Source organism: Eulemur rufifrons, chromosome 29, assembly GCF_041146395.1.
Source record: "Eulemur rufifrons isolate Redbay chromosome 29, OSU_ERuf_1, whole genome shotgun sequence".
Classification (NCBI taxonomy): Eukaryota; Metazoa; Chordata; class Mammalia; order Primates; family Lemuridae; genus Eulemur; species Eulemur rufifrons.
The window spans coordinates 91,340,085-91,354,346 of NC_091011.1; the positions used below are offsets into that span (position 1 = coordinate 91,340,085).

Consider the following 14,262-nt stretch of genomic DNA (forward strand, 5'->3'; position numbering starts at 1 on the left):
CAATTCTTACTTTCCCTTTGCTTTGCGTGTGGGAGGATGTGACCATTGAACAGTCATTTCTGGTAATTGCTAGTTGCCCCATCAACCTGCTAGGACGTGACTTACTTTCTAAACTGCAAGCACCAGTTTCTTTCTGTCCTCAAGAGGAATGTTCATAGAAACCCCTGACTTAAAAATTGAGAGCTGCTCTGGACTTAACCCTGCCACTCCTCTTCCAGAAGGAACAACAGGGGAACCCAGCAGGCTACCACATAACTGTGAAGAGATTATACTCCACCATTGCCTTCCCCGGGCAGATCCATCCTCAGTCCCCATCCCACAAGCCCATCAGTGGTTCACGGAAGGCAGCAGTGTCAAGGATGGGGAACAGCATGCAGGCTACTTATTAGTGGTCACTGACACTTTTACTCATTGGGATGAAGCTTTTCCTTGCAGGACTGCAAAGGCCCCTGAAGTTTCCCGAAGACTTCCGGAGGGCATCATACCTCGTTTTGGCCTCCGCAGCCCTTACAGAGTGATAACAGCCCTGCCTTTGCATCACAGGAAATGGCGGGACACCCATAGGCCCTTCAAGTAGCTCAGTTCTTGCAGACATTACGAGAACACAAGCTACTGCCCACAGACCCTTCTTCCCCTAGTCCTTTGTGTCAGCTGGGGAACTCAGTGCTCATCAAGCAGCGGAAGGACGGGTCCCCCACATCCCAGCTAGCCCTGGTGTGGAAAGGTCTCTACCCAGTCTTACTTTCTACCTCAACTGCTACGAAGGCCCCAGGGATACCCACTTGAATCCATCGTTCTCGGGTGAAGCTGTGGAAGGACCAAAATGAAACCCTCCTGGCCCCCAAGGACGAGGACTCCAACTCCAGAGGTGTTGCACAAAGTGTTAAGTAGATGGCCAGGGACCTCTGTCCCCTCCTGGGGACAAAGCCCAGCACCCTGAGCAATTGCTACATCTAGGGGAAGAGGAAACAGCCCCTATGAATCTGCCAATCAGAACTTAGCGCACCAACTGCAAAAGAATGCAGAGGATTCTCTAGCCCACAGGCCTAGCAGCACAGATACAATGGGGTCTGGAAGGTGACCTAGGATAACCTAAGGCTAATTATCATGTCATTAGCTTAAATGTACAATTGCAGTTCACCGCCTGCCTCCACCCGCCCACCCGTCCCCCAATGGGCTTTCAGAGAGGCTCGTGGGAGAGCCACATGCACAGTAATACTCAGGTCATAGAACTCCCAACTGCCCATCAAAGTGGTTCCATGGTAACGTCTGAACCACCAGGAGGTCCCAATCCAGACACTATAAAACAAGACCCCAGACCATGAACAAGGCCTTTTTGTTACAATAAAGGGTACACTCATCTATGGCAAATGTTATCTTGCTCTTGCTCTATAATCCTGTCCTCTTCTCCTCAATAAAGCTCATTTCATGCTTACCTTGCTTTCGTTGTGTCTGCTCATTATTCAGTCAAGAGAACACCAAGAACCAACATTGCAGACTGCCGACCCAAAAAAGCAGTTAATTTCCCAGGAACATTCAAGAAGACATTTGAAAGCTAACTAGGATGGATACCTGACTGGGTAGGAGAATACAGTAAAAAGATTAACCCTTCAAACTCTAAAATCCACTAGTTTGTCTCTTAGATTATTTTGGCCCTTATAACACAAGCCTTAGGCAGCAGCTTTAGGTGGAGATTTCTTTACCAGACCATAAAGTGATGAACGTTTCTTAAAAACCAACCAATCAACAGCAACAACCACAAAAAAAACCAAAAAACCCTGTAAGTTTTCTAAGTTTCAAAGCAGACATACTGCTTTAAATTAAACAATAAAAACAAAAAAGCCATGTTGACATTAGGAGAAATACATAATCAGGAAACCCAGGTTTTATTCCTAGCACTATGTCTAATGCCTGTTTCCATGGCTTTCCTTGGAAAAGAAGTATTCTTTTCTCTGTCTTTAACGTTCATCTCAAAGTTATGAGGCCATGAGTTGCTCCTTGCTGATATTAATAAAAACAAAATATTTGGCAAACTACCATAAGTTAAATATAGATCAAGTATGTCTAATGAAACCTTAACATCTCACTTGACATGCGCTGGAAATGCAGACTACACACGGGAGTCTGAAGATTTAGTACAAAAAAAACGTAAACTATTAGCATTAGTAATTACTTACACTGATTGCACGTCAAAGTGATAACATTCTAGATATATTAGATTAAATAAAATATAAAGTTGAAATTAAGAGGATAACCTTTTTAATGAGCTCCTGGGAAATTTTAAATTACATTACCCATGAAATTACATTTCCATTGTGTTGTATTGGACAGCCTGCTATGGGCTGAAATCCTTCACAGGAAGGTTTGTCAACCCTTTTTTATCTTTCTACAGCATTTACTGGAGTGTGGCCATGATGGACAATCAGGAAGTGTCGAATGAGCACAGGAAATTTTGTATAAAACAGCAGCCGAAGAAAACCAAAATTAACTCTTTGATTCACGTGCTAGGTATATTCTATTAGAATAAATGATATTTTAAAATTCCCTCATTTGGTAATCATGGAAATACTGAAACAGGAACCCAGTCAATCTTTTAAAACTTACAGCTGAAAAAACAAATTGACATCACTAATTTGTTATGGGCTGAACTGTCCCCCGCACCCCCACCCCACTCCAGTGTATAATACGTTGAAGTCCGAACCCCCAGTACCTCAGAATGTAACTATATTTGCAGACAGGGTCTTTAAAGAGGTAAAAATAGTACAATAAGGTCATATAGGTGGGTCCTAATCCAATAAGGCTTGTGTCCTTGTAATAATAGACTAGGACACAGATAACACACAGAAGGGCAACCTTGTGAGAACACAGCTGGAAGGCACCATCCCCAAAACAGGACGAGAGGCCTCAGGAGAAAACCAACCTGTAGACACCTCGATCTTGGACTTCCGGCCTCTGGAATTGTGAGCAAATGAAGTTCTGTTGTTTAAGCCACCCAGTCTATCGTACTCTATTATGGCTTCCCTAGCCAGCTAACACATTTTTACAAATGCATAAAAATGTGCCAGTCCCTGAGTGGAGTTTTGATTTTTACACTTAAATTACAAATTCAGTTCCTCAGTTACACTGGACATATCTCGGGTGTTCGACAGCAGCATGTAGCCAGTGGCTACTGTACTGGACAGCACAGATTTAGAGAAACAGACAAAACCCAGAAATTTCTAACAAGTGTGCTCAACTGGTTGGGAGTTGTGACCAAGGAATGTTACTATTTAATGAAGCATTTTCAATCTTTAATTTTAAAAAATGTACGTGTACATGACTCCAATCTAGCTTTATGCCATTCTTACCATGATTCACTGAGAAGAGATAAAAGAAGGAAGTTAACAGTTTAGGGCTACGTGTGGTACACACGAATGTCATTCTCGAAAGGTCTGTCTGTTGCTGCAAAATACAGAGACCTGATATGGATGGCCAGTATACATTTATCACTACAAAGCAGTCAGCAGTTTAGGCACAAACTACCCAGGGATTCCCAAATAAATAAGCCACAGGTAAACTGAGGAATGTTAATACTCATCATATTTTATTACAACTTTTGTGAATTTAATCAGGTACTTTCAACAGAAATTAAGTGCCCAGGAATGTAAGAGTTAGCATTAATACTATATTGAACAAGATAGTCCCAGATTCATTACCACTTCACCATGAAGCATCAAAAAAGTATGGCCCTGTTAATAACTTCACGTACCTATAAATATCAATAATAAAGCTCAATGAAAATGAAAGAAAAATACAGAATTCAGATAACAAAGAGAATCATTCTGCTAGACTTATTTACATACTCTTTCATCTAACGGGATTGAATACATTTACTAAAATAAGTAATTATCTCCTGTTAAACAGGGATTATGGGATACCAACGTTTTGGGGTTTGTTTTTTTTTTAATTGAGACAGGGTCAGGCTGGTCTCCAACTCCTGAGCTCAAGCGACCCTCCCCGCCTCGACCTCCCACCACGCCTGGCTGCCACTGTTTTGGACTGAGCTCATGCACTAGGCCCCAACAGATCAGACCAAACCAAAATGGAGTCACTCACGCTAAATGCCACAAAATCAAATTTGAAACTTTAAAAAAGCAGACAGATTCCAAACAGACCAGTTTTTTCTGAAAACAGGAAATTCTAGTCTAGCTGAGGAAGGGTACTAAGTCCCCTCTGCTCTAACCATTCCAAAAAAGAAGTAACCTGGTTAACCAATCGTTTTTTTTTTTCTTTTTCCTATTATTTCCTTGTTCCAACTTTACAAGACCCCTGGTTCTGCCATTGCCCAGTGGGAGCTCTCATTCCACTTTGCAAGATTATTGATTCTTGAATCATGAATAAAAGCCAATTAGAACTATAACTAAATTTGTAGTACTTTTGTCTTCTGATACTCCTTTCAGAATTAATCAGAAAAATAAACATAGGAATTTCAAAATTCAATAATCAGTATATTTAAGCTTATCTAATATAAAGTTCTAATAACAGGAATACATTTGAATATGACTCTACCTCTAAACTTGCTTTTTATACTTTATAATACCTTAAATTTGCCCAAGAACTTCACGTTTGGATACATTTTTATTTTACATAAAGTAACTAAGGCTCTAAGAAATCAATAAGTCACAAAGTCACATAACTACAGATGGTCCCCAATTCACAATGTGACTTAGGATGAGTTTATTGGACACAGCGTGAGGCAAGCCAAGGAGCACCTGTAGTAAAGAGGACAGCTAAAACTCAAATCCTGGTCAGTCTTCTAGTTCCAAAACTTTTCCATAGATGTTGCCCTGTTTAAGCATTAGAACTATCCCTAGCAGAGTGGTATACAAATGTTAGTTATTAGAAAAATATGGAATATAATTATTTTAACTTGATCAAGTATGCACTAATAATATTTAAAATGGTAATTAAATCCAGAATAAATTTCACTGCTGGTAATTTACTTCAGAAGAAATAATTCTCAAGAGCATGATGGTCACAGGAATCTTTTTAAAATTTAAAGGCATATAATCTTTTTGCTAAGAAATACAGAGTGATCAATAAAAAGCTTACCACCATAAAATGTATTTATGAAGACCAAATTATGTAGAGAAAATAAAATGGAATTTTTGATTCCTAGAAATTATATTTTTGAAGTAAATGACATTATATATCACATTGCTGTATTTTTAAATTGCATCTGATCCATTTAAGAGTGACGTAAAAAGCTTTATTTAATATGTCAATATTCATATTAAAATTAGAAATGTCAGGGATTAAAAATGTCAGGGGCAAATGTGCTAAATTAAAAAAGACTGAACCAAATGCACATTGGAACAAGCAACTGGAAAAGTTATTTTTGGAACAACAGAGAAATTTAAATAGAGTTATGAACTGAATAAGGCAATTTACAGTATATTCCAATTTTGCCAAAAAATACCCAAGTGTATATTTATACACAGTAAATATTTGGAGAGATATATGTGCACACAGACCACTCAATACACATACATGGTTATAATAGTGGTAATCTTTGAGACGTTGGAATACGGTATTTTTATTTCATTTTCGTTTGTTTCTTCAAACTTTCTATAATTCATACATACTATGCTGTAAAAATATGTAAAATCTAAACAATTTTTGTCAATTAGACCTCAATGAAGCTGAAAAAACTAAAAATAAAAACATCAGTATTTTTATCAAACTAGAAATTAAAACCCCTGTGTTTGCTCTATGTCTTAAGAGTATGAAGTAAGCACATGGAAAAGTAATTATTCTGAGGAGATTTGACTCTTCACCTTTAGATTGGCTATGAAGTGTTTAACGTAAATCAACTTACTTAAAAAAGTTTCAAACATATGGAATTCTGAATATAAAACTTCATAATAAAAACTGAAATGATCATAGGCACTGAAAAACAAAGCAAAATTTCCAGATTTATAAGAATATGTTGAAAAGGCATCCATATTTACGAAGTTTAAAACAGCAATGGTATGTCCTTACCAGTTAAATATTCTTTATTAATTTAAACAAAAACCCTTTACATAAAAATTTTAAAAAGACAATGAAAAAAAGCTAAAATGTCTTAATTGTTACTATAATATATAACAGCATTAAATGCTTTACACACTTTTTTTTCTTTTTTTTTTGAGATGGGGTTTTGTGATGTCACCTAGGCTCGAGCCCAACTCCTGGCCTCCAGCGATCCTCCTGCCTCAGCCTCCTGAGTAGCATGGGACTACAGGCATGCATCGCTACACATGGCTAATTTTTCTATTTTTTGTAGAGATGGGGTCTTGCCATGTTGCTCAGGCTAGTGTTGAACTCCTGACTTCAAGCAATATTCCTACCTCAGCCTCTCAAAGTGCTAGGATTACAGGCATGAGCCACCACCCCCAGCCTACACATATTCTTTAATCTTTACAACAACCTTCTTTTGAAAAGTGTCATTCTTTCTATTTTACTGACAAAAAAAAATCAAAATTTATAGAACTATATCCTGAATATCCAACAAAGTCCTACCAATTGTTTTTTAATAAAAAAAAGACAAGACAACCCAATTGAAAATGTATAGGAGACATAAACACAAGATATGCAGAAGACCAATAAACATATGATAAGCAATCTGCCATAAGAGAAATGGTAATTAAAAATCATAGAGATATCTCTATATACCCATCAGATAGAGAAAATTTAAAAATAACAATTCTAAAAATTGGCAAAGATCATTCCGGGTGATAAATGAAGCATGAGCTAAGGGAAGAATATTGAAACCAGGAACAAATGTTCCCATAAATAAAGAGTGAGTAGTTTAGCTTGGCATGGGCACAGAGAGGTGAATGATAAAAAAGTAAACTGGTATTGTATTTCATGGTGACTACAGTAAATAACAACATATTGTATACTTGAAAACTGCTAAGAGTATTTTAAGTGTTCTCACCACAAAGAAGCTATGTGCGATAATACATGTTATTAATAATTAGCTTGATTTAGCCAATCCATAATGCATACATACATCAAAACATCATTTTGTATTACTTTTTATTCCTCAGTAAAAGGATGAAAATTGGTAAAAAGTAAAATAAAATAAAGTAAAATCATTTTGTACACCATAAATGTATACCATTTGTATTTGTCAATTAAAAAATATTTTTTTAAAGTAATCTGAAAAGTAGTTAGGAATCAGATCATGGAGTGCCTTGGAGATAAGGACTTTAGTATATACTTGGTTGGCACGGGACAACTTTGACATGGATGACACAATGTAATTGAGTTTTAGGGTAGAGGAGACCCCTTCATCTATGGTTTTGCTTTCGGAAGTTTCAGTAACTTGTGGTCAACTGTGGCCTGAAAATAGTACATGGAAAATTCCAGAAATAAATAATTTATAAGTTTTAAATTGCATGCCATTCAATGACCCATTCATCAATTAGTAGCCATTTCAGTTATCAGATCAAAAAACATAGTATGTATTAGTACAATTAATTGTCCCTCAGTAACTGTAGGGGATTGATTCCAGGACCGCCCAGAACACCCAAATCCACAGATGCTCAAATCCCTGATATAAAATGCTGTGATATTTGTATATAACCTACACACATCCTCCCACGTATTTTAAATCACCTCTAGATTAATTTTAATACCTAGTACAGGGCTAGACGGGGTGGCTCACGCCTATAATCCTAGCACTTTGGGAGGCCGAGGTGGGAGGATCACTTGAGGCCAGCCTGAACAACAGCAAGACCCCAGCTCCACAAAATATAGAAAAATTAGCCAGGCATGGTGGTGTGTGTAGTCCCAGCTACTTAGGAGGCTGAGGCAAGAGGATCACTGGGCCCAAAGAGTTTCAGGTTGCAGTGAGCTATAATGATGCCACTACAATCTAGCCCAGGAGACAAATCAAGACCCTGTCTCAAAAAAAACAAATAAAATAAAACAAAAAAACACTAATACAATGGAAATGTCATGTAAATAGTTGTCATACTGCATTTTTTATTTATATTTTTATTGTTATATTATTTTCTCTCCAAGGTTAGTTGAATCCAAGGATGTGGAACGCATGGATACAGAGGGCCAACTGTATGGGGTTCGCTATTACCCAAGGTTTCAGGTATCTACTGGGAGTTGTGGAACATATCCCTCACGGATAAGTGGGGACCACTGTATATAAAAGACTACTTTGTATAGAATGTTCCAAAAAGGGGTCCACAGAAACCTTCAAAAACTTCTATCTCCTACTATGCAGGAAATTTCCCTATCCTCCACAATCTGGTTTTACCCTCATTGCCAATCACATTCTTCCAAAATCTCCATCAGCAATCTCTAACCTTGTCACACCGTCTCTTCACTCAACACCTTGTGACCATCTTCGTGTCCAGATGCAGTACGGAGCTCTCTCTCAAGGATGGCCTATCACCTGCAATGCTCTTCTGATTTCCCTGTGCCTCTCCCAATTTAAATCCAGTGCTCTTTTGGGGGCCCAGGTGATATCTGGCTCAGCCCATGATTTCTTTGCCTACACCAGCCTGTGTCTCATCTCCCTCTCCTACAGTTCCTACAATTCATATGTAGGTTCCACAACACAAAATTTGATACCTAAGTATAATCTATTGGTTTGTTCTTGACTCTCCAACTAGACTCTAAAGTCCTGGATAGAAAGGACCACATCTTTCACTTTTGTATCCCCCACAGCACCTAGTACCAAAGGATATACTCTAGTTAGTGATAGTTCCTCTAGATAACCAGAAATGCAAACATACCCTTTGACCCAGCAATTGCATTTCTAGAAATTTACCCTACTGATGATACACTTACTTAAATATGTGAAAATATTATAATCAAAAACATGCTTTACAGATTATAATATTAACAATAAAAATTAGAAATAACACATATGTCTCTTACGAAGGACTGGTTAAGTTTATATTGCCCATTTGAAAAAAAAAAAAAAGGATATCTATACACATGAACCATAAAGTAGTAAGTGAAAAAAGCTGCAGAAAAGTGTGTAAAATAGGTCCTATTTTTATGTATTGTTTATTCATATAAACATACAAAATTTAGAACACATAAATTCTTAGAATCATCATCCCCGGTAAGTAGAATGGATAGTTATTTCTAGAAGATAGTTATTTCTGGAAGAGGGCATATAGGAAACTCTCATCCTAGAATAGATAGCTATTTATCTTTAAATGAGCACTTACTTTAGTTACAAAATATAATTAAAATTACCATCTTTCTCTGAACCTGTGATCACCATCAGAGGGATAGGTATTTTGGTCCACAATACTATTCCTAGCAACTTCTTAATCTGTAGAGAACCAGCTTTATTGTTGGATTGCCCACTATACTAAATCTGAGTAAGCATTACGGATAAATCATGCCAACAAATTAAATTCACAGAGTTATTAACAGAAAAACCAGAAAACTCTGCTGGATAAGTATTAAATATTTGTTTCACGCAGAGAATCTCTCTGAAAGGGCCAGGCATTACATCAGTCCCTCACAGTAACAGTTCTGTTTTTAAATATCTTATACATAACAAGAGTTAACATAAACTTGCCTGGGGCCCTTGTTTCAAGGCCAAAGCTAGAGATGAGACAGGAATCTCTACATAGTTTTAGCCATAGAAGCAACATGAAAAATCTATGAGAACCACCCAAAGGAGCACTGATTCCATCCCTGTGGATCTGTACTTCATACAAAGTACCACCATTACCATTCCCCTACAGGCCTCCCTTCAGCATGTTTACAAACGTTCTGACTTAAGCAGCCAAGGCCTTCTCTAAGCCTCTAATAAAAACAGAGGAAGCGGAGCTAACTTTCCTTGTAAACCTTTTCCATTTCAGCAGTGACCCTGAGATCCAACTGCCTTTTTGTTTCCCCCTCAGATGTACTGTTGAATACAAAAGCTTATGGCTACTGAAGCTAAGTGCTTTGCATGTATTAATACATTTATACTTACAATAACCCCGTGATGTATTCCTATTTTACAAATGAAGAAACTGAAATAAAAGGTCAGACTACAAGTGGCAAATCTAGGATTTAAACCTACAGATTTTAATTCCTCAATACAATGTTTACTATGCAGCACTCACTATCTATGATATGCTTCTTTTAACCTAGAAACCATTAGAAATCTTGGACAGGAAAGCTCTTACGTTTTAGAAACAAAATTTTTTTTTTTTTTTTTTATTTCAGAATACCACAGGGGCACAAACATTTTGGTTACACATAATGCCTTTGCCTCGCCCATGCTAGGGCTGCAAACAGCATAAACAGCATGGTACTGGCAGAAGAACAGAGATATAGATCTTTGGAACAGGACTGAGAACCCAGATAAAACCATCCTCATATTGTCATCTAATCTTTGACAAAGCAGATAAAAATATACATGGGGAAAAGAATCCCTAGTCAATAAAGAGTGTTGGGAAAATTGGAAACCACATGCAGAAGATTGAAACTGGATCCTCACCTCTCGCAGAAATCAACTCATGGATAACAGACTTAAACGTAAGGCATGAAACCATAAGAATTCTGGAAGAAAATGTTGGGAAAACTCTTATAGACATTGGCCTAGGCAAAGAATTTATGAAGACAGTCCCTGAAGCAATCACAGAAGCAACAAAAATAAATAAATGGGACCTGATCAAATTAAAAAGCTTCTGCACAACCAAGGAAACTATCATTAGAGCGAATAGACAGCCTATAGAATGGGAGAAAAAATTTGCATGCTACACATCTGATAAAGGACTGATAACAATCTATACAGAACTTAAGAAAATTAACAAGAAAAAAAATCAAACAACCCCATCAAAAAGTGGACAAAGGACGTGAATAAGAAACAAATCTTAAAGTTAACAGGACATCTGAATCAAATGTTCACTCTCGAAAATGCTATTGGTCCTGCTACTATTGGATAACTGAGAAGTACGAAACTTAATTTGCAAACTGTTTGTGTTTGCCCATGCTTTTCTTAACTTTTGAAAAGTTTGTTTACAGTATAAACACCCAACCGCTTAAGCAAATACAAAATAAGTGGGTTCAGATTCAAGTTCTGTCACTGTTTTCCTTCACCAGTAAAGATATAAAGATATACATAAAGAACTTTAGCGAAGTGAATGACTAGATATGTAAAGAGTCACCTCACCTACTATTATTACTGCTATCCTTTGACTGTTTTACCGTCAGTACTCCCAGGATGTGGAATAACTAACAAGTTAAAATAAAATTCAAAGTCAGGTGTGGTGGCCTATGCTTATAGTCCCAGCTGAGGCCAGAAGATCGCTTAAGCCAGAGTTTGAATCCAGCCTGGGTAACATAGCAAGAGCCCATCTATAAAAATAAAAAAATTTTAAAAAGTAAGAAAAAAAAAAATCAAATTCAATACCTAAAACAAGATCCACGAATTCATGTGTTTATAGAAAACAAATGTAAACATTTAAAAATTATGCTTTCTGCTTAAATTTGTAAAACTGATAAACTGGAAGTTCTACATAATGGAAAGACAAAACCCAATTGGTAAATAAAAAAAATTAACATTACAAAACTATCACATGGAAGTCAATGACTAGACAAGAATGAACCTACTAACAATTGGTCCACCTCATAAAAACTCATTCCATTTCATCCCATACATTTCCTTGTGAAGTACAATAATTTCCTTAACTGAAGTATTTTATATAACCCCTCACCAATCTAATATTGGGTAAGCTCAGGCCTTTCAATAAATTAAAAATGCATCCTGCAACAGGCAACAATGACTGCACTGTCCTTTATGCCTTTCCTGTCTAGAGTTCTGCTCTGGTCGAGATTTGTTCATGCTACTGCCAGAGGCTTAACAGCTAACGTTACAGGCAGGGCCCTTTCTGGGCTCCAGGCAGAGTACACACACTGTATTAAGCCATTTGGTCCTCACAACTCTGTATGGCAAGGACTAATTGTTAGGTTTGTTCCAGGTAGGAACCCAAAAAGTATGTATAGGACACAATGTGGATAATGCAAAATTTAGGCTTGTAAAACAATAGCCACAGGAGTCTGGAGAACCTGGACTTTGTAAATCTGACAGTTGCAGCCAGCATTCCTTGCCCTCTCCCTCTCTCGCCTGACAAGGATGACGCCAGAGCTGAAGGATGTATGTGACAGGGGCAGGGTCCTAGGAGCTGGTAGTTTGAAAAAGCATTAATTACAAATGGCTGTTCTGGCCCACTTACTTACTCATGCCAGAAAAACCCTCTATAAAACCCAGGGCTCTCTCCTGGACGCTTTTTCTCCTCCAGCCATCTGCACCCAGATGCTCAAAATAAACAACATTTGCTACACATGAGGCTTCGTGTCTCTCTCTCAGCTCTGTACCTAACACTAATCTTTACGCTCATTTTTCAGATGAGGAAGCTAAGGCACCAGGGAGGCTGCGTGTTATGCCTGGAAGCACAGAGCTTGGAATCCAGGGGCAAAATCCAGACTGGAAACCAATCTGGGTCTCCAGTCCAGTCTTTTTAACCTCTAGATGCCTCTCAGGAGGAGCATGTCAATGACACTGTAAAACGTGGAAAAAATACAGTACCAGTGGGAAGCAGGGGCTCCAACGGGGTAAAGGCATGCTCCATAGCGGATTATTGGCCTCTGCATTAAAAAAAAAAAAAAGCGAAGTTAGAATTTCTCAAAACTAATCAAACAATTCGCGAAACCTGCAGTACAATGAATGTACTTGAATGTGGCACTTTTAGGGTGGCGTGCTCCAGGGCACCCTGCAGCGAGCCGCAGCTCTCAGCCACCCCGGCCCACGCTAGTCAACGCTGTGCCAGGAACGCCCCCGCGGGAGGGGCTAGGAGGAAGGGGGCCTGGGGACGTGGGCGCGCGCGCGGCAGCGGGAGGTCCAAGGGTCCGTCCCCATCCGGGTACTAGGGGAGCGAGGGCGGCCGCCCCATCCCTCGGCCCGCGCGCCTGACGGCTGTCGCACTTACACAATGGCGGGTGGAGCCACCAGCGAGCGGAGCGCAGGCTGCGGGAGTGACGGCGATCGACCGCTCGGCACTCGGTTGAGAGACCTCTGGCGGCGCGCGGCCCGCACGAGCCAGTTTTTGTCCCAGGGACGCGAAACGGCCCCTGTCCCCTCCCCGGAGACGGCGGTGCCCCCGCGCCTTAACCACGCCCTGCGCCCAGCGGACCTTCGACCTGCTCCGGCGCTGCCTTGTCTGGGCTCATTCTGCTGCGGGGCTACCGCTGGTATTTCTGCCGAGCTCTCCGCGCTCGTCTCCACCACGGAGGCCGCCATTTGCTCGAAACCAAGCAGACTTCCCCGCCACCCTTCTTTTACCTGGTCCGAGCCAAGCAAACTGAAGTTTTCCACAGCGCCTCTTGTCGGTCCTCGGTCTCTTTGATCTTCCGCGTCCCTCCAATATTCTTCCAGAATACTCCGTTAAAATATGTCTTTCCTTCACTTTGTGGGGAAAAAAAATCACAATTTTTTGTATGGAAGAAACTTTAGAAACTTTAAGCCACCTCCTTACAGCTGCACTTAGGGGAACGTGCCCCCAAGGTGAAACGTCACTCTTTCAATACAGGCTTTTACGATACTGAGCAAGCCTGACCTGCGGAAAAGTTCTTAGGGAACGTTCCTGCCCCTGTATCTGCCACTCCTCCTCCTCCTCCTCCTCCTCCTCCGTTTTACAGGACGCAGAACTTCACCTGAACCCTCTTAAGGTCTCCAGCTGGGCCCGAGGCGTTAAATTGACTTAATACAGTTTAACCCGAGAAAAGCAACGGATTTTGGTTTCTGTGTGGGCGTCTCCACGGTAAATGACCAAAAGAAGTGGCAAACCTAAATGCTTATTTACTGGTATTAGCTACAACAAATGTCAAAAGTCCACATTTAAAGATGCCACTGATGAAACTAATAGATGAACAGGGTACAGGGAAATGTTTACACGTGTAAGTGGTTGCTACAAATCCATCCGTAAAATGCAAACCTGTAAAATGACAATCAAGGATATACACAAATTATAGCAGATATTCAAATGACAAAAACATATCACTAGTAGGTAAGCAAATTTAAACAATGAGATTAATTTACCTGCCAGATTGCAAATGATTTTTAAGTAATAATAAAAATTTACATTTACTGATCAATGATTACATTGCAGTCACTGTGTTGAGAGGCTTTTATATTTTATTACTCTAAAATGTAGTCTCCAAGAAAACAAAGACCAAAATTTAATTATTCATTTTTGAATTGTCAACAGA

At 39.2% G+C, this 14,262-nt stretch overlaps 1 protein-coding gene across 3 annotated transcripts in view; it reads right to left on the minus strand.

The window, feature by feature from the left end:
• The window catches only part of TPK1 (thiamin pyrophosphokinase 1), a 330,950-nt gene extending 317,162 nt beyond the window's left edge, over positions 1-13,788 (minus strand). The window contains exons 1-3 of one of the 3 annotated variants that reach the window (XM_069461802.1): positions 13,708-13,788; positions 13,337-13,459; positions 12,584-12,642 (exon numbers count right to left, since the gene is read on the minus strand). In XM_069461802.1, coding sequence (XP_069317903.1) covers positions 12,584-12,626 — 43 coding nt within the window. In that variant the 5' untranslated portion in view covers positions 12,627-12,642; positions 13,337-13,459; positions 13,708-13,788. Of the gene's footprint in view, positions 1-12,583; positions 12,643-12,983; positions 13,036-13,336; positions 13,608-13,707 lie in introns of those variants that run through there. The other 2 variants (XM_069461801.1, XM_069461804.1) reach the window with 2 other exon arrangements.
• Between the last annotated feature and the right edge of the window lie 474 nt (positions 13,789-14,262).